This window comes from Balaenoptera acutorostrata, chromosome 7, assembly GCF_949987535.1.
Source record: "Balaenoptera acutorostrata chromosome 7, mBalAcu1.1, whole genome shotgun sequence".
Taxonomy (NCBI): Eukaryota; Metazoa; Chordata; class Mammalia; order Artiodactyla; family Balaenopteridae; genus Balaenoptera; species Balaenoptera acutorostrata.
Genome location: NC_080070.1, coordinates 20,693,005 through 20,713,368, shown reverse-complemented (window position 1 = coordinate 20,713,368; position 20,364 = coordinate 20,693,005). Strand labels below are relative to the sequence as shown.

At 40.2% G+C, this 20,364-nt stretch overlaps 1 protein-coding gene across 1 annotated transcript in view; it reads right to left on the bottom strand.

Annotated features, from left to right (window-relative positions):
* Window positions 1–13,191, bottom strand: part of CHCHD3 (coiled-coil-helix-coiled-coil-helix domain containing 3) — a 288,008-nt gene extending 274,817 nt beyond the window's left edge. Inside the window, exons 1-2 of the mRNA XM_007177141.3 lie at window positions 12,947–13,191; window positions 2,079–2,166 (exon numbers count right to left, since the gene is read on the bottom strand). Of these exons, the coding sequence (XP_007177203.1) occupies window positions 2,079–2,166; window positions 12,947–13,027 (169 nt within the window). The 5' untranslated portion in view covers window positions 13,028–13,191. The remainder of the gene's footprint in view (window positions 1–2,078; window positions 2,167–12,946) is intronic.
* Window positions 13,192–20,364: the final 7,173 nt, after the last annotated feature.

The window sequence follows — 20,364 nt, the reverse complement described above, 5'->3', positions numbered from 1 at the left end:
TAATATAAGAATTAAGAAAGGGACTTCCCTGGTGGTGCAGTGGTTAAGAATCCACCTGCCAATGCACGGGACACGGGTTCGAGCCCTGGTCCCGGAAGATCCCACGTGCCGCGAGCAACTAAGCCCACGCGCCACAACTACTGAGCCTGTGCTCTAGAGCCCGTGAGCCACAACTACTGAGCCGACATGCCACAACTACTGAAGCGCACACCTAGAGCCCCTGCTCCGTGACAAGAGAAGCCACCACAATGAGAAGCCCATGCACCACAATGAAGAGTAGCCCCCGCTCGCCGCAACTAGAGAAAAGCCCACATGCAGCAACGAAGACCCAACGTAGCCAAAAATAAAAAATAAAATTTTTAAAAGATTTGTAATCCCGATTATAAAAACATAAAATAAAATAAAATAATTTTTAAAAAAGAATTAAGAAAAAAAGGGGAAACAAGGATGAATCCCAGTGCCATTTACTGGGAAAGATAAAGAGGAGAAGCAACTCTGAAGAAGAATAAAAAGGTTTGTTTTGGATCTGCTAAGTTGAAGAATTTTAAGTGGAGATGTGAAGTAGACAATTGTTGGAGTCAAGTTTCAAGGAGAGGTCAGGGCTAGAGATACAATTTTGGGAGTCACGGGCATCTACACAATGATTCAAAAGGCATACAATTTGATAACATTAGTGGAAGTCAGCAAAGAAGACTAGACTGAGGATGCAAGTAAGGTAGAAGGAAAACCAAGAGTGTGGCCCAGAAGCCAAAAAAGGGTTTCCAGCAGACGGGATGGTCACTTTCTATCTAACCTTAATGAACGATGAACACTTCTTAATGCTAAACAAAACATTTGCAAAGGACAAGAACTATTTCTTATTCATCTTAGCACCTTCTGCTCTAAACACATCAGAAGTTCAACTCACGGTTATTGACTTAATGATTAGTAAGAGGGTCACAAATGCCCCCAAGTGAATGGCATTTGGGCAGCATCTCATCTTCCTCAAGGTATTTCAGTCTGTAGCCAGATTTACCACACAATACCCCTTTCTAATAAATAATGAAAATTCTCGTTTAGTTAATTCTCCAAGATTAATCATCTCAACTATTTTCTCATTGCCATTTCACCAAAAAACAGCATGTCCATCCATCAAATTTAGCAGCAATAAGAACAGTGCCAGACACATAGCAGGTGCTCAATAAATATGAGCTGGATGAATAAATGGACAGGGTAAGAGAGAAAAGGAAAGAGAAACAGTCTCTTATCCTACAGGATAAGAGAGATAAAATGAGACGATAATTCTCTATGGATTTCATTTAACATCATATTTTCCTCAATAATTAAGACTATGAAGGAATAAACTTAATAAACTTAAAGAAATCTATTAGATAGTAAAATCATTAGAGATTTTCGTCTGGAAACAATAAATCAATATTTTCTAAGTTCAATTTTTTTTAATAAATATTTACTCCCAAACCTCTCGTATCCCTATAAGTAATTCATTTTACACAAAAAGATATGAAATAACCTTCCAAAGCCTAACAGAGGATTCAGGAGCTGGAAGAGAAAAAACATTCCCAAAGACTGTTTGAAAGTAGATTCATTCTACTTTTAGTTCAAAGAATTTTAAAAGAAACCCTGGTACTAACCAATACAGTCGGCCTTCCGTACCTGCAAGTTCCACATCCACAGATTCCACCAACCACAGGTTGAAAATATTCAGGAAAAAAAAAAAATTCCAGAAAATCCCAGAAAGCAAAACTTGAATTTGCCATGCAGGCAATTATTTACTTGGCATTTACAGTGTATTAGGTATCATAAATAATCTAGAGATGATTTAAAGTATATGGGAGGATGTGCATAGGTTATAAGCAAGTACTACCCATTTTATATAAAGGACTTGCACACCATGGATTTGGGTATCCAAGGGGGTCCTGGAACCAATACCCATGGATACCAAAGGAAGACTATTCCCCCATAAAAAGTCGAACATCCAAAAAACAAAAGACAGAAGTACAGAAGAACTTGACTATTGAGTGAACTTTACCACTTATAATTTTTCTGCTAAGAACTCAGAAATTAAAATTCTGAAATACCTGAGGCACCATAAGCACCGGAATACCGCTGAGACTTTGGACCAGATGGAGAGGTTTCCTTCATACGATCAATCACATTTTCCGAAAGCTGAAAAAGCAACGTCAAAATAAAATCAATTATAAAAGAGCAAGAAAGAAAACAGTACAATAGCATCCAAGTAATTCAGCCATCCATATCAATATGTATAACAAATGCCCTGAAGAAATTAGACTAAATCTAATAGCTATAACACTAAAAGCAAATAAGAACGGTTTTAAGATTTCAAGATGCACCCCACAGCACTACTTCATTTCTCCTAATGCACTGCTAATTGCTCATTATAAATAACTCTTTTCCCCATTTTATACTGTGCACTAAATTGTAATCTCTGAGAAAATGTAAGCCATCAGAACTCCTTCGACTTTCCTCCCCCCTCCTACAAATTAAGCTTGCAGCAGGCCTTAACTCCTTCTTTCCCTCCAGCCCCAAATGAAATGGTGTCCCTCCCTCCCTCCTGTTCAAGGCTAACCACAAACAATCCCTCTTTCAACAGATTTCATTATGCACCAACTTTGGGCCAGCCAACTATGGGTGGCTGAAGTCATCAAGGTGCTTAAAGTCAAGAAGAGACAGACAATCATCATGCATTTAAATATAATGGGAAGGATGTTACTTAAGTCAGTTGGCCTGTAATGGAAGGACAGACAGCACAATGGGCAGATGGGCAGGGCATCTAGACAGGCTGTGGGAGTGGGGTTGAGCAGGGGGCTGAGAAGGATGAAGAGTACTTAGAAAGAGAAGGAGTAGGGTAAGAGTACTCTAAGAAGAGGGCACTGCATGAAGCTACAGTTAAGCAGCAGGGCTTATCGGCACAGCAAGGGGAAATATCAAGCAGGCAGTTGGCAACAGGGCGGAGGCTCCGAGGAACACTCAGGCTAGGAGACTTGAGAGTCAACGTCCCACAACCCCCCCCCTCAACTTATCATATCATCCTTTTTTATTTTCTTTACAGCACTTACCACTATCTGATTCTTTCTTGTTTATTGCCTGCCTTTCTCACTAGAAAGAAAGCTCCAGGAAAGCATGGATTTGGCTGTCCTGTCTAGTATTATATCCCCAGAGCCTCAATAAGCCTGGTTAAATGAGTGAATGGTTAAATAAATGAAACTATATGAATGAATAAAAGAATGGCTGAAGCAGGAAGCTGAGGAGGGGGTTCAGTGAAAGGGAAGGTGGAGAGGGAAATAAGATTCTAGATTTTGAAGACTCTTAGTAAATCCTTCAAGTTAGGGAGTTGAACTAGATCCTGAGGACGGCTGGGCACTACTGAAGGATTTTAAGCAGGGTAATGACACAATCAGACTTGCATTTTAGAAAGATCACACTAGCTACAGTGTGGAGAACAGACTGGAGGGGGACAAGAAAAGAAGCAAGAGGACCCCGAAGGACGCTAAAGGACCAATTAAGAAGCTATTAAGCATATGTCCACACAAAGACTTGCCTGGGAATGTGCAGAGCAGCATTATTCAAAGTAGCAAACAAATACCCATCTTCCAGTGAATGGATAAACAAAACATGTATCCATACAATGGACTACAGTTCATCAATAAAAAGAACTGAAGTTCTGATAGATGCTTCTATATGGATAGACCCAAAAAACAACCAAGTAAAGGAAGCCAGACACAGAAGGCCACATACTGTATAATTCTATTCATATGAAATGCCCAGAAAAGGTAACTCTATACAGACAGAAAATAGATAAGTGGTTGCCTAAGGCTAGGATAAGAATGGAGATTAACTAGAAATAGACATGAAGATTTTATTGGGATGAGGAAAATGTTCTAGAACTGGACTGTGGTGATGGTTGCACAATTCTGCAAATTTATTAGAAAGCGCTGTACACAGAAAACAGGTGAATTTTATATTTAAATTACACCACAATAAAGTTGTTTTTAAAAAATAAAAAATAACATGTTCCAGGGAGAACACATTCAAAAGATATTTAGGATTCAAAATGGCTAACCTTCACTGAGTGCTTATTATGTGCCAGGCACTTACACTAAACTAAGCACTTGACCCATTTAATCCTTCACAATCCTGAGATACTTTTATTATCTCCATTGTATAGGTGAGAAAACTGAAGCAAAGCCAGATTAAATAATTTGCACTGGATCTTAGAAGTTCTCAGCAATGCAGCCAGGATTCAAACCCAGGAAGCCTGAGTGTCAAGGTCATAGTCAGCTGTCCCCTTCACTGCCAGATTCATTGTCTGACTAGATGGGGGCAAAGCAGAAATCATCAAGAAGGTTTCCAGGTCAAGTAATGGGGTGATCCGCCTCCCACATCCTCAAGAACCTTCTTCCAGTTTCCACTTCCTTAACACACCACTATCTGGCTTGTAACCCAATACAGCAGAGAAAGTGTTCCATTAAAGTCACCACTGATCAAATAAATAACCTTCTATATTTATGTTTATATAAATAAATATCTTTTATACTTATACTTATAAAGCACCTAATTTATATGACTTCCCTTTGGTCACTCCCCTCTTCCGAAAACCCCTCCCCTGCTTTTCCAACATCCCTTCCTGCTTGTCCTAGGACTCTGGCTGAGTCTTATCTCTTCTGCAGGCTTCCCCTCCCCTTAAATGCTAGAGGTCCCCACATTCTGTTCCTTGCCTTGATTTTCTTCTCACTCTACATGCTCTTGTTGGTACTCTCATTCACTCCCTTGATTTTTTAACTGCTGTTGATTAATGAATGAATTCTAAACCATTACCTCCAGCCCAAGAGCTGTATCCTGAAAGCCAGACCTAAACACTTAATTGCCTAATGGACACCTCCCCTGGGACAGACCACAAGCGCCTCAAACCCAACACGTCACAAGCTGGATTCACGTTTGCCAAAAATCCCTTCTTCCTCTTGCTTTCCTTATCTCATTAACGACACCACCTCCATCCAGCTTCTAAATCAAAACATAGGACTTCCTGACTCTTCTCTCTCTCTCACTCTCTTAGCCATGACTTCCTCAACTCCTAAACACTGAACGAATTCATCATCTCTTCTCGCATCCCATCCCCGGCCCTAGTTCACGGCACCATCGATACTCCTCCTAAAATGCAGGTCTGATTATGGTAATTCCCGTTTCAAATCCTTCAACAGCTACCACTGTTGACAAGAAAGTCCAGATTCTTTTGTGTGGCGTTCAAGACTTCCTCTTCATTTGGTTATGGCCTAACTCTCCAACCTCAGCTTCCACAGCTTTTCCCCCAAGACTTCATACCCTGTTCTCCACCCACACTGGCTACTTGTTGCCATCTCTTTGCCTTTACACATGGCTACACTGCCTTCTCCCTGGGCCCCTTGGGAGAGAACTGCCTCTCAAAATTCAGTTCAAACATCCTAAAGCCATTTCATTCCAATTCTGCTTACCCAACGCGACCCATCTTGTGCCCCACGGGTACCTTGCGCAAATTTCCAGTGCAGTGCTCCAGTGACAGAACCAGCATCTGCCTTTCTGCAAAACTGTGAGCTCCTGTATGTTAGTGAGTCATTCAACAAGGTTTACTAGGCCAAGCACTAACTGAGGCCCTTGCGAGACATCAGTGAACAACAAAGTTTGCACCTGAACTGTTACTTACATCTCAGGACCCAAACCAGAATGGAGGTGAGACAGTAAAGGGAAAGTCCACAGCTCAAAAGTTGTGACCTTTGAAGGAAAAAACCATGACTCCTTTCTTGGAAGAGAAGTGGAAATTAGGAAGGAGAGTGCCAAGGGACTTTGCTTTTCTAACAACTGACAGCCACTGAGACTGTTGCTGCAACTCATCTACAAAGCTGAGCTACATCTTAGGAAAAACCCCTAAGACTGACTGCAATACTCTCGATTCACAAGTGAGAAAAAAGAGGTCCTGAGTAACATCCAGCTGCTGGTAGCGTCAGACAGCAACCAGTAACCCCCATTCTCTAGTCCAGTGCCTTCTCCACTATTAAATAATACACTCCTTAATCACACACAGTAAAGTAAAAATATATCACTTCCTCTTAAGGAAATAAAATGAGCCTTATTAAGTTTCAGAATCTTAAAACTATTTTAACTGATATATCATTTATATAAAGTTTACTCAATATATAAGGTAATATACTGCATAATATATATTTAATGTACCATATTAACATAGTATGCTGTAATGTAAATATATATTTTATATTACATATGATATATACTATGTATTATATCATATAATACATATGTTACATATGTAATATAATTTACGTGTTTAAAGCTAATATATATAAAGCTAATTTGACATATATAATTTCATATGTTACAAGAAGCTGGCCCAGAATAGAGGAAGCAGCACTGGTCACCTACTAGCTATATAACCCTCAGTGGGCCTCACTTTCCTCATCTGAAAACAGTGAAAATAACACCTACCACTGGAGTTACAGCGGAAGGATTCCAAGATGCACTGCAGACTATAACATGCTACACAAATACCTGGTAGAGTTATTACTAATACAACTCCAGCCATTAGGTCTTCAACAGGTCATTCATCTCGGTTCACGTTCATCAGCTCCGCCCAAGTTTGTAATGAGCTCCTTCTCTATGTGGTGTATGAAGACAAGGCCTACAGCTATTGCCAGAAGCAGCTGCATTAAGTCCTGGTCGGAGTATATACGGTGCCCGTTTATCCCTCTCTATGCTCTTTGCATGGTAAAAGTACAAGTCTCTTTCAATATAAACATTAATTATTTCTTATTTCATTGTTAACTTTTTATTTGTCTGGCTTATCTGATGCTTCAACACTTGCTACTTAATGTCAAATTCAATCAATTCAAAACATTTCCCAATAAGGTCTTTGGTTATACCTCAGTAAATTGATAAGCATGTCATCCAAGGGAACACAACTCAATAAGTTGATAAACACGTTGCAGAGTTGCCTTGAGAGTCAACCTCTCTTTTTTGTCCTTAGAATCGTTCACACGTGTATTCTCAGGCCCTTCCAAAGGAGCACCCATGGAAGCCTGCAGTTGCATCTCTGCTTACTCAAGCATGATCCACCCTCTCCCCAGTCCAGTCACAACTATGCTGACAAGAGGCAATAGCTGGGCTATACTTTGTATCTCAAGCTGATACTCACTGGGCTGACCTCCCAGCTGCAGTAATAAATTCAGGCCTGCACTCTCACCTGATCTCCTCTGTGAAATGGGGGACTCGCTTGTGAAGCAGCTGACAAGATTTAGAGATGCTGGCCTGCGTTATACGCACAACATGTAGCTGGAGAACAACTCTTCTTTGTGATGCAACCTGACCCCGAAAAGGGTCAAAGGTAAAACATAAGCTTCTGCAAGAGCCAGACAAGCAGCCTCTGTATAAGCAGCAACTTCTTTAGGAAACATCTTTCCTTAAACAGGGTACCTCTTTCAGAAAATCTTTTTTCCTATTTAAAGATCTATACCTACTATACCTGGTTTCCAGACATCTCTGGAATCTCCATCAAGGCAAATACCAAGTGCAATTTACAGAAATTATTTGTAGCAAAGAAACACACACATTAATGCTAGAATTATGCCCTGGGGTCCATGGATTCAGGAGTCTATGGATTAATTCCTCAACTGTATGCAAAAATTTTCTGCTTATTGCATTATTTTGGGTAGAGTCCGTAGCCTACAGATTTACAATAGTCTGTGAACTAAAAGTTAAGAACCACTGTTCTAATATAAGGGAGAACCAAAAGAAGAGGGCCTGCCAGGAGAGCTGAATTCAGTTCAGACTTTGATTATCCACCCTATTCTCTACTGCTCCTGAAGACAAATTTAAGTAAATGGGACTTGCCAATTTTCAGTCTGTACTACACCCCACACCAACACATGCCCCAGAAAAGAGGAAAAGGTTGTGTAATCTTCTATAGTCTTCCCAGCCACCTTGGTTGGTCTTATCTAAAATCAGCACAAGTACACCACTCAACAACCCAGAATCTAGTATTTTCTTAGAAACGAGAGACTGCGTGAGATGGACAATGATTAAGTATTCCTACTTCCAAGGAACAGAGTAAAAGGAGGAAGAGAACTCCTTTTTAAGTTGCCCCTCTCCAAGAGGTCGAGATAGGAACCACATGAGTCAGAAACAAATCAGACCCTCACCTCCATAATAGGTTTTCGTCAACTTCTTCCAGGTGTTTCTTATCAAACTGATTAAAGGACTCAGACCCACTTTTCTCACTTGGTCCTCTTTCCATGTAACATAGGTCATTTTCTTTTCACCTACCATTTCAACACAAAGGCTTCAAAAACTGCCACTATTATTTGGAAGACATTACTCCCAAATACTTACTTTTAAGGGGGACTATTCTATACTATCATATACACATGTATAATTTTTAGCTTATGTCTGTAGTTTACCACTTGTGTTCTTTGCATTTGTTATTAGTGGAAAACATGAACTTCTACCATCTGTATGAAAATCCTAGAAAGCTTATCATGGTAAATATATACGCAAGAGATTCATGGAACCTAAAGTGGAAAGGGACCAGTCAACTACTCCAAAAATGTTCCTCAGGACTCCCAACGACTGAGGATTTGTAGCCTCTGTTAACGGACCCTCTCCAGGATCCTCAGCCAAATCCCACATGAAATAACCTCTTCATTTAGGGGCTCTCAATTGCTAATACTTCCCAAAGCACAGGTTGTGTTCCACATAAGTATCCTTGCTACCATAACTGGCTCCTGTGAACTTCAGCTTGCAACTTCAAGACCAGTTGCAGAGATTAGTTTATGCCTGGAAAGCATGATAAATATTACTTTGAAAATGATACTTATCTAAGTTGACATTTGCTCTGGAAGAGTTCACTCACAGCTTTGATGTTTCAGATAAACTTGTGAAAGACTGAGTGGAAGGCACACTTCCCAAGCAGGCACAGCAGGTGCTCAGAAAAATCCTATTAAGCACATGTAATATGAGTAACCAAAATGCTTGGTCTTTCCATCACAAGAAATTTATTTTAGACTTGGGAGAGGAGGGCAAGGCAAGAGGGTGGCCTTTCATCCAACCCATGAGTTCAAAGTTGGAATCAGGTGTAAAAATACAGGTTATTTTATGGAAGGGGGGAGGGGGAGCTGTTGACTGCTGAGGATAAGGGAAAAGAGAGAACCAGGACCCAATAAATACCATGAAAGTAACACCTGGTAAGTGAGAAGAAGCTTTAAACTTAACATTGTAAGTAAGTCCTTTAATTGCTAACTGCTGAGGATCTCAGCAAGAAAAATCTGGAAAAATGTGATCTATTAATAAATGCAGCCTAGTTACTGAAAACCTTATGTTGTTTACTCAATATTACCCCTTGTATATTAAGATAAATGAAGATGAAATTACTACCGTTATCAGTGGAACACAAAATTGGTTTTCCAGCAGCGAATGAGTCTGCTGCATTGTTGGCACACTCTTTTTTTTTTTTTTTTAATTAAAGCTTTATTGTTATGAAAAAAGGTAACCACAGGTGATATGGTCACAGTGGTCCAAAAGGAAATGCTCTACACAAAGAAGCAGGAGGCCTGGAAAAGTGGTGTACACAGAAGTAAGGGAAAAGTATAAAAGAAATAGGAGTTATTCTCTTAATGAGAAACTAACAAAAGGAGTCCAAAGAGGGCAAATTTGGTAAAGCCAAAAACCAGCAGAGAGAAACACATGTAGTGTGTTTAGGTGTTACTGTTAAGGTGAACCTATTTTCTTTTAATTTTTATTGTAGTTGATTTACAATGTTGTGTTAATTTCTGCTGTACAGCAAAGTGAATCAGTTATACATAAACATATATCCACTCTTTTTTTTTTTTAGATTCTTTTCCCATATAGGCCATTACAGAGTATGAGTAGAGTTCCCTGAGCTATAAGCAGGTTCTTATTAGTTATCTATTTTATATACAGTAGTGTGTATATGTGGCACACTCTTATTCTTACGAGTGATGGCATAAATGTTAGACAACTAGGCATACCTGGAATGTCTTCCTCAGCCAAGCTGAACTAACCTATCTGCAATTCAACACTGAAGTGTGGGCTTCATCAGCACCATGTTTCAATCAACTGAGCTAAAAACACTGGCTCAACTCATGACCCTGAGACTTCCCCTCAGGAGAAACAAGAGGACTGTTTCAAGCTAAGAAAAATATAAAGATCAGCTTAAAAACATCTAGAAAACACGTAGACAAAAAATCACACAGGCAATCAGTTGCAGAACCCAGGAGTCCCATTCCCCAGTCTACATCCCTTTAGGTACACAATATGTGTACCTCTTATTTTTACCCATTATTTTCAGTTCATGTAAGGTTAAGTATTCATCCCCGTGATCAGCTCCAAGAACTGTTACTACTCATATGAGTAGTAAACACCATCAAAGTACCAGGAACTGTGCTGCACGCTTACATCACATCAAATTCTCAAAAGCAGTGCTTGATACAGAAGTATTACAAGTATGTTGCATTATCCAGATATACTGAACAGGGAAACACAATCAAAGTGACTTGTCCAGGGCCACACAGCTAATGAGAGGCAGAGATAGGACCAAACTAAGGTCTGCCTAGTTCCAAAGCATATGCTCTTTCCACTATAGTCCCCAGTACTTCAAAGAATCTTAGAACATTAGCTGTGGAAGGAACCCTATCATTTCAATTAACAGCTGCCTTTTATTAAAAATCTACAGTGTGCCACGTGCTTTAAATACCTTACCTCATCTTCTTACCACAATCAAGAGATGATATTCCCCTTTAGGGATAAGGAAATATAATCAGAGAAGTGACCTGTCCAAGGCTGCAGACTAGGAAATGCCTAATCTGAGATTTAACTGAGGTCAGTTTAACTCCAAATTGATGTTCTTTTGACCATGACCTCAAAGAAATCAGAATGACCCCTCAGTACTCAACAATTCAACAGCGTGCTATTTTTAGGGGAAAGTGCAACAGGCTGAGCATGGCTACAAGAAACAGTGCCACTAGACTCACAGAATTTCAGAATCTCAGAGGTGTACTCAAGCCCCATCATTTTGCAGGTGAGAAAACTGAAGCTCAGAGAGAGAAAATCATCCTTGAAAAAGGATTTGAAGCAACAGGGAGAACATTGCAAGGGCATTCCAGGTGAAGGGCATGAACTGAAAAAAAGCAAAGCACAGAGGTCAAAATGAGCATGGTGTGTGCTTGAATTATACCAATATAAAATGTACTCTATGAGAAAGAAAAAAATAAAAGAATAATTCCACCAAATTGAGTGGCCAAAGGACATAGCTTCTTTTCTTATAAAGTTTTTTTAAAAGGGTTTTTCAGACAATCTCTCCATTTAATCTAATATCAAACCCTCTTCATACTTACTCTATTTAACCTTATCTAATACTTGATATGAATCTCTGCTGTGGCCCAATTCCCTTTTAATTTTGTTTGCTGTCATCACTGTGCCTGTACTAGAGCATGAGAACATGGATTTATACATTTTTCTAGACAATGTCTTCTCACCCAAAACTTATTTTGCTTCTTCTTACTTTTATTTCTTTTTCACCCTCTGGTGTGGAACACTCAAAGCCCCTGAAGGCAAGATTAAACAAATCTCTGCATAAAACCCAGAGTTTACAGAAATTTTTATTTTACTTTAAAGAGTACCAACTAAACCTCAAAAACGCAAAGAATGCAGCCTCAGACATTTCATTACAAAATGTGGTACTACCATTACTTAATATGATATAAGGAAATGCTGGTCACAGGTCACAGACCCAAAACTGAGTTCAACAGTCTGATTTTCTATAAAGAAAACTTATAATAAATTTTTATCAAGGTAACAGGTGCAAAGTAAAAGTTTTTAAACACTTTAAAAATTTAAGAAGTTTTAATTCCTAGTAACCAATGCTAAAGATAATTTACACATTTAGCTTACTTATGCTGGTTGTGTAATAACAGAGGAAGGAAAATAGTATAAAACTTTCTGAGGTCAAATTGTTTTATTGACTAGGATCAGGCATCATACTTCCAAAAATGTGAGGCTCCAAATTCAGGTGCAGCGGAGAGTGTGTTAATGAAATTAGTGCTGGTATGCTGACACCCTAGAGAAAAATCAAGTTTTCAGTTAATGCATCAAGCATATTCAGGGGGCATTTAAAAATTCTCTCCAATGTCTTGGACAGAACAAAGTGTACTACTCCCAGTGGTACGAAAACTTGCAATCTTATCTCAAGTCCTATCAGACTGGCAGACACGAGTCTTGAAGTCACTGGGCCTAGTCCAAAACGTAGGCAAAGCAGGCCACAGAGGAGGGGCCTGGAAAAGACAAGACGTCAAGTGAAAGAAAAGTGAAGGAGGGAGAACGAGAAGTCACACGAGGCAGGGCCGAAAAGTGTGTGTGTGTGTCTGTGTCTGTGTCGGGGGAATGGGTGCTGTCAGTGGGAGAGTACTAAACAACAGAGCAGATAAAGGGTTCCTTAAAAGGCCAGTTCATCCTGAGAGAGGCCTTGTGGGCAGTGCAAAAGCAGACTTTGGATCCTGAACCCAGGAGAAGACAGACAAGCCCCATTTCACAGATGGGTACAGTGAGGAAGGGGTTTCAAATAAAGTCCCACAACTACTGAGCAATACAGTCTAGACTGGACTGTGAGCCCTTGGAAGGTCTAAAGCAACCTGGCATCCGCCAGCCGCCCCAGCACAGTGCTCAGCACTTGGCCCACAACCAGCAAATATCTCTGAATGGATGTACCACGTCTTGAAAAACTTCAAACTTCTTTGCAAAGAACTCAGCTTCGGGCCGGACAACACTGGGGGGCCGGACGGAGGAAACCAGGCTGAGCGGAACCTGGAAAGGCCAGAGGTTTAGGGTCCGAGTCCGAGTGCTGGCCCTCCGCCCGCCCACTGTCACTCACCCGGATGCCCTTCACCACGGTGATGTTCTCATTCTCGTCCGCCTCGAAAGTGACCCGGCGGGTGCTGGCCGTCCCGCCCATGGCTTCTGCTTCTGCCCCCGCAGACACCTAGCGCGGACCCACAAGCACCACAGGCCCCACGCGCACACAAGCGCGTGAACACGCCCGGACTCTAGCCCTGCACAGCGGGAGCAAGGCCACGACCCCTCGAAGCAAGGAGAAGCCGCCGGTCGCGAGCTCCCGCCTCCTCCGGTCACGCGCCACAACAAAAATGCCTCCGATTGGTCGACAATACAAACGGCCCGCCTCTCCTCGGGAGAGGCGCTCGGAATGGTTGGCGCGGACCCGGATGCTGTGGCAACAGGTGGTTCCTGACAAGGTTCCCGGAGCCCACTGGGTATATTGGGAATTGTAGTCTTGATCTGGTACGATAGGTGCAGGGACTTTTTCGTCCTTACACCGTGAGTGCCGGAGGAGCATCGCCTTCTGGGAGTTGTGATCTTGACTGCAGAAACGGCATCTAACTGGGCAACTTTCACGGAAGTTCATTCATCTGACAAAGCACGCTTTGAGGATAGTATTCTAGAAGTTTAGGCCAGCGAGTTAAAAGATGTAATCTCTTTCCTAAAGGAACTCACCGTTTAATGAGGGAGATGCACGCTCCTAATAGAGCCATTCCTAGATTCCTGTAAACAAATCCCCGAGGCAAAACGTAGCCTTTCTTTGTTTTAGTCTTAGCCAGTAAAAAATACAAAACAAACAAACAAAAAACACCACTGCATTTGGCCTGTGGCTTTATTTCATGAACTATGTACTTTTTATTTCTTTTTTGTAAAGTAAAATTTTAAATATTATGGTTTTCAAATCTGCATGTGAGAAGACAGAGAAAATTATTTATTGGCACTAAGCATGCAGAGCATTCACTTTTGTGTGTCTCCTTCCACCTCAGTTACATACGCTAGTTAGACCATAATAAGAAGAGGCAGAGAAAAGTGATTGCCAGAGATGGTGTAAATTCGTGGCGGAATTAAAACTACATCAGAAAAACTTGAGTTTTATTTTGGAAAGTGTCTAGGTTAGTATGTCACCTCTACAAGACACATAAATAATGTTTAAGTTGTCTACATACACATTTAGAAATTATTTTTTGCTAAATATTCTGTGACACGTATAAATTTACCCATGTGACCTTAGTCTTACAGAGGCATATGTATTCTCTTTAGAAATAAGGTTAGTGATGGTATTATCTTCAGGTAGTCCCTTTCAACATTAAAGGCAGCCAGCCACAACACAGCATGAATCCTCTTATTCCAAAGGTATACACGAAAATGCAGTAACATTTTTGAGCTCCAGTTATGTGCTGATTTATTACCATAGAAATCTTTAGGGCAGAGACTATGTCTTTTCCACCTCTGTATCCCTGGTCAGTGGCAGAGTATTGAGTTTATTACATGTCATCATTTTGTTCTTTTCAACATATACATATCCAAATTGTACTATGCTACTTTGCAGTTTTGAGACTACATGTTACTTTGTACCTGTTCTCAAGCTGTATAATATGTTTCAACCTTCTTTCTATAGGAAACTAAATATCCCAGGAATTATGTTTTTCATTTCTTTGGGACCTCCCCTCCACAAATATACCCTCCTTATTATACCCCAATATACAGCATGTATTGGAGGTTCTACATAAAACAGATGCACAATAAATTCTTACCAAAATAACTAATTACAAAGAAAGAGTTCCTTGGAGGGAGTAGAGAGATGAAGGAACAACTAGTTATCTTGAATATACTTATCTCCTTAAAATATTAAATGAGTTCTTTCAACCAAATAAAGATGATGTAGGCTAATCATGAGAAGGTAGTGATGAGAAGGTAGTACATGATACAGAAACATGTAAGTGGTCTTATCAGGCAATCTAAAAATACTTTAGATATACAATAAAGTATTTTTAACTGTAGTGGATTTTGAAAGTCCTCGTCACAAGAAAAAAAAGCTGAAACTATGTACGGGGGACAGACCTTAGCTACACTTACTGTGCTGATCATTTCACAATATAGACAAATATTATGTTGTACCCCTCAAAATAATATAATGTTGCATGTCAGTTATACCTCAATTTTTAAAATTTAAAAATTAAAATACTAGAATTCATAATCCATTCCAATCAACATTACAAAGAAACCCTCTGAATTAAAAAAAAATCTTATCTTGGAAAAATGCCTACTATAACCATAGTATTCTATCCATATTAATTACAAAGCCAGGCCATACCTACAGCCCCTTCTAAAGAAAACTTCTTGAGATACCCAGAACCTGTGGTCTCCCTTTCTCTCTGGTCACAGCTTATTAGTGATCATCTAACCCAAAAGCAGCGTATATTAGCCAGAGAATTATGAGCTAGAATGTGAAGCTTTGCCCAAACAAAAATCATAGCTAACACTTGAGACAATCAGATTCTCTGTATCTTTTTTTCTTTCTCACCTCTATTTAAATTTGAAAATTCAGAGCACAGAAAAAAATAGCAAAAATAGAAGCTGTGATACTGAGTCAGAACCATGAGGCAAACTAAAGATAGGTGGAAACAAAAATTGTAAGGAGAATTAAAGGTATCCGTATTGGAAAATAAGTACAACTATCTCTATTTATAGATAATGACATTGTAAATAGAAAAATCCCAAGAAATCCACTAAAGTCTATTGGAACTAATTTTTTTAAAGTTCAGCAAGATTGTAGGATAGAGGGGCAACATACAAGAATCAACTGTATTTCTGTATACTAGCAATTAACAAGTCAAAATTAAGAAAATTTCATTTATAATAGCATAAAAAAACAACTCAAATGTTCATTAACTAATGACTGGATAAAGGAAATGTAGTATATCCAGACAACAGAATATTATACGGCAATAAAAAGGATTGAAGTACTGGCATATGCTACAATATGCATGAACCTTAAGAACATTATGCCAAGTGAAAAGACAGACACAAAAGACCACATACTGTATGATTCCATTTAAATGAAATGTCCAGAATAGGCAAATCTATAGAAAATGAAATTTTTTTTTTTAAGTTTTATGTTTGATCCTCTTAATGAGTCACTATGAATTTATTTTTTTATTTTTATGGCTGTGTTGGGTCTTTGTTTCTGTGCGAGGGCTTTCTCTAGTTGTGGCAAGCGGGGGCCACTCTTCATCGCGATGCGCGGGCCTCTCACTATCGCGGCCTCTCTTGTTGCGGAGCACAGGCTCCAGATGCGCAGGCTCAGTAATTGTGGCTCACGGGCCCAGCCGCTCCGCGGCATGTGGGATCTTCCCAGACCAGGGCTCGAACCCGTGTCCCCTGCATTGGCAGGCAGACTCTCAACCACTGCGCCACCAGGGAAGCCCTAGAAAATGAAATTGATTAGACTTGTCAAAGGCAGGGAAGGGGTGAGATGGGGAGTGACTTCTGGTTGGTGCAAAGTTTCTTTTTTGGGGGGTGATAAAAATGTCCTTAGATTTTAGTGATGACTGTACAAATCCATAAATATACTAACATTCATTAAATTGCACACTTAAAACAGATGAACTTTATAATATGTGAATTACATATCAATAAAGCTGTTAAAGAATGTATAGCTATCCAGATGTGATAGAAATGTATTTATTATTCAACAAAGTCCAAAATGGGGGTGGAGGTTAAAGAAAAAGAAAGAAACTGTGGGAAGCTTCAAGGTGCTGAAAAATAAGCCAAGCAAAAGAGAGACTAGAATAAAACAGACCTTCAAGGGACTTCCCTGGCGGTCCAGTGTTTAAGACTCCGTGCTTCCACGGCAGGGGTGTGGGTTTGATCCCTGGCCAGGCAACTAAGATCCCACATGCCACTGGGTGCGGCCAAAATGAACAAACAAACAAAAAGAATTAGCTTAATGTCCTACCAGTAACAGAGTACTGTAGTGAAGACCCACAAGTCCAGAAGCTTCTAGGATTGCCTGGGATTCAGAAAGGCCTTCCAACTGCAGTTTTTGTAATGGCTGGCTCAATCAAAACACCTAGTCTTCCTCAGGCCCAGCTGTTCCATATTTCGTAGGTTCTGGGGCATCTTACCAAGGAATCTTCCTAATCACATGAGGACTACTCAAATATCTACAGTAATACAACATAATATTTTCTTCAGTCTCGGGCCATGAAACCAGCACTCTAAGTAAAAACATTGGATGTACACAGTTTACTTGGATGCCGAGAGGAGAACTAGTTTGATTCTTCATCAATCTTAGCTTGACCATCAAGCAATATTACATTCATCTGGATCGCTCTAGTAAAAGATTTCTTACTTTTCCACCATGTTGAACCTTTGGAATTAATGCTGCAGATAAACAAAAAACAAACAAACAAATAAATGCTTTTGCTGTCAAAATTCCAATCATCCCTAATGGCCCCACTCCCCTGAAAACAAATCCACCCAGTCTTCCAAATCACTATAACAAACAAAACTCCAGAAGGAAGAAGGTTTGTACTGCATACTTTTCAATCCCAACTTTAAACAAAAAGTAGCAGAAGGAGAAATCCTGGTGTACAGGATTGTATGTATTGATTGTAGTACAATCAATATAAGGACATTCTGAAAATATGGACTAAAACTTATCTGACAAGCCATGACAGGACATCAGCCTTATAGCCCTCCCGACCAAATATTGTATGTAGAATCATATAAAAAACCAGTGAAATCCTAAAATAGTGGTTCTCAACATACGTGGAGGCTGGGGCACAAGTGTGCTTAGGTGACATATTTTGAGTGCAAGAATTTAGGGCAGCACACTTGAAGAGATTATAAAACCCAAAATAGCATGAAACAAGTCAGCATTACAATTACAAGGCATTCACAGGTACAGTATAACAATGTTTCTCTGTATCTTTGAAAGTATCCACAGTAATGGCACAAATCACGTGGTCTCCCTTTAGTATCCCATCACTGTTGAAGTAAAACCGATTACTGCACTACCCATGCATCTAGTAAAATCGTGAGGCTTAACAGTACCCTTTGCCATTAATTTCTTGTTCCCAATAAATTGTATACGCTGTGCCACATTGTGTCATAGGGTAGACTCTGGAGAGCAACCTGCTTAACAGACATATACACAGTTAAAATAAATTTTACACATGGACTGTATCTTGGCAATGCACCAAGATTTCCTGGTACCTTTGGCATAGAGATTATTCTAGAATAAAGTCTCAACAAATTTATAGCAGTTTTCTAAAAGGCCATTCTCTGCCATTTCCTGGACAGTCTTCTGTTATATTGTTTTCATTTTCATGTTTTTTCTCCTCATCCTACATTCATCAGAATATAGTGGCTGAAATACTGAGGGTTGCTATCTGAGCATGGGAGGAGAAATGCCAGTGAGTGGGGAAAGGTCTGCCCAGGGAGTGAGAGACCAACCCATCCTAGCTCCTGTCTCGTCTACTCTCAAGCCCGGCAAGGGTCCCAGGGCCCTTGATTTCCTTTGTGTTGGATTTGGAGTGATCATCTCTGACAAGCAGAGCCCAAGTCAGAAGAGGCTCATTTCTTATCTCTAATCCTTAAATAGACACAAACATCCCATCTGTCATCTCTCCCGAATGGCTCCTCTGGCCTTGATGAATTTTCAAACCATTTTTATTTGAGAGCACAGGGACATTCTCCTAACCTTTTAACAATACCTACCTGTCATGGATCTTGAGAGATTTCTGAAATGCAGGCTGTTAGCCTCTTTACTTCCAAATAACAAATGCTTGAAATGCATCAAGGTTACATGAGCACTTCTGCTGTGATGTTGGACAGGCAGAGAAATGCCTGTTTATTGATGCTAATGGTATAGAAATGTCCCTAAGTACACATTCTACAAAGTGGTCCTCACCCGCATGTGTTGTCTTGTTTGGTTCCACTTTTGCCCCGGCTCAGAGAGGCACCCAAGGAGGGCACTTCAAGAGCACCTCAGCTCCAGTGAAACTCTGTTCTACTCACATCTTCCAAAGCGCAGGGTATCCCACCCTCAAGCTGGAACAAGAGTCTGGACAATGCAATTCATTTATTAGGAATCACAGGATTTTCAAGTGGAAGTGACCTGGACAACCATCTAATCTTCCTCTTTGTTTCTCAGAGAGGCTGAGTTGCTCAAGACCACACAGCCTCCTTACATCAGAGCCTGAGAATGTTCCAGATCTCTAGTCATTCAGTTTAGTACTTTGCCACCACCTCGTGCTGCTCTCCCATGAGAAAGTACCCTCATGAGCCTCACCTGCTAGGCTCTGATGCCCAGTACGAGATATTGCAGTGGCTGCTGGAACCATGGCAACCGTGATTATTAAGCAGAGATGGGGAGGGACAGCGAATAGCTGTGAGATGGTAATGCAGGTGTCCAACACAGAGGTGCCTCAAGCCTGGCATGAATGAGTATACCTTCCCAGTGTAAATATTAGAGGCTTCATCTTTTCATTTGCTAATCATGCACTAGCTAATGACCCAGCAATTCCACTCCTATGAATATACACAACAGACATGAATGTTTATGTCTCCCAAAATACACAAACAGAAATATTCATTGCAGCTTTATTCACAAGAGCCCTAAATGTCCATCAGCTTTAGAATGGATAAATAAATTGTGGTATATTCATTCAATGGAATGCTATACTACAATGAAAAACCACAAACTATTGCTTCCTTGTATCTTGAAGGTGGGGATGTGTCTTACTCAACTTCCTATTGCGCCCATCTGGAGTCCATTGCCTCTGATGTATGTTTGCTAAATGATTAATTAACGTAAACCAAGCACATTCTCCTTTATAGAGAGCCAGTATAATGCAGTGGAGTCAGAAACCTTAGGCTCTCACCCCAACTTTGTGATTTGTAAAGGGAGACCTAAAGTGGGACCTTGTATCGAACTTTTAATTTCTCTAATTCTTGGTTTTCTCATCTCTAAAAATGAATAATACCTCCATAATCTAAACTAACAGTAATATACAAATAGCCTTATAGGTTGTTATGAAGATTTCAGGAGAATTTTTAAATTAAGTGTAAATGTAGTTTGGAAAAGCTTCATAGAATTAAAAAAAAATGGGGACTTCCCTAGTGGTCCAGTGGTTAAGACTCCATGCTTCTACTGCAGGGAGTGCAGGTTCGATCCCTGGTTGGGGAACTAAGATCCCACATGCTGCGGGGCGTGGTCAAAAAAAAAGAAAAGAATTTTTAAAAATGACTAAGATATGAGGATACATGTCCTCTTTTCCTCACTCTTGCCCAATAAGATACATACATGCTTGTCCTCTCTCAGTTCCCTCTTTCCTTTTTCTCCATCCCCACCCCTGGGCAGAGAGGGCTTCTCACGGGAGGCAGAGGCATGAAGATGGTGGATCTGGACCAGAAGTGCCTGAGTGGACTACAAGAGAGACCAGAAGA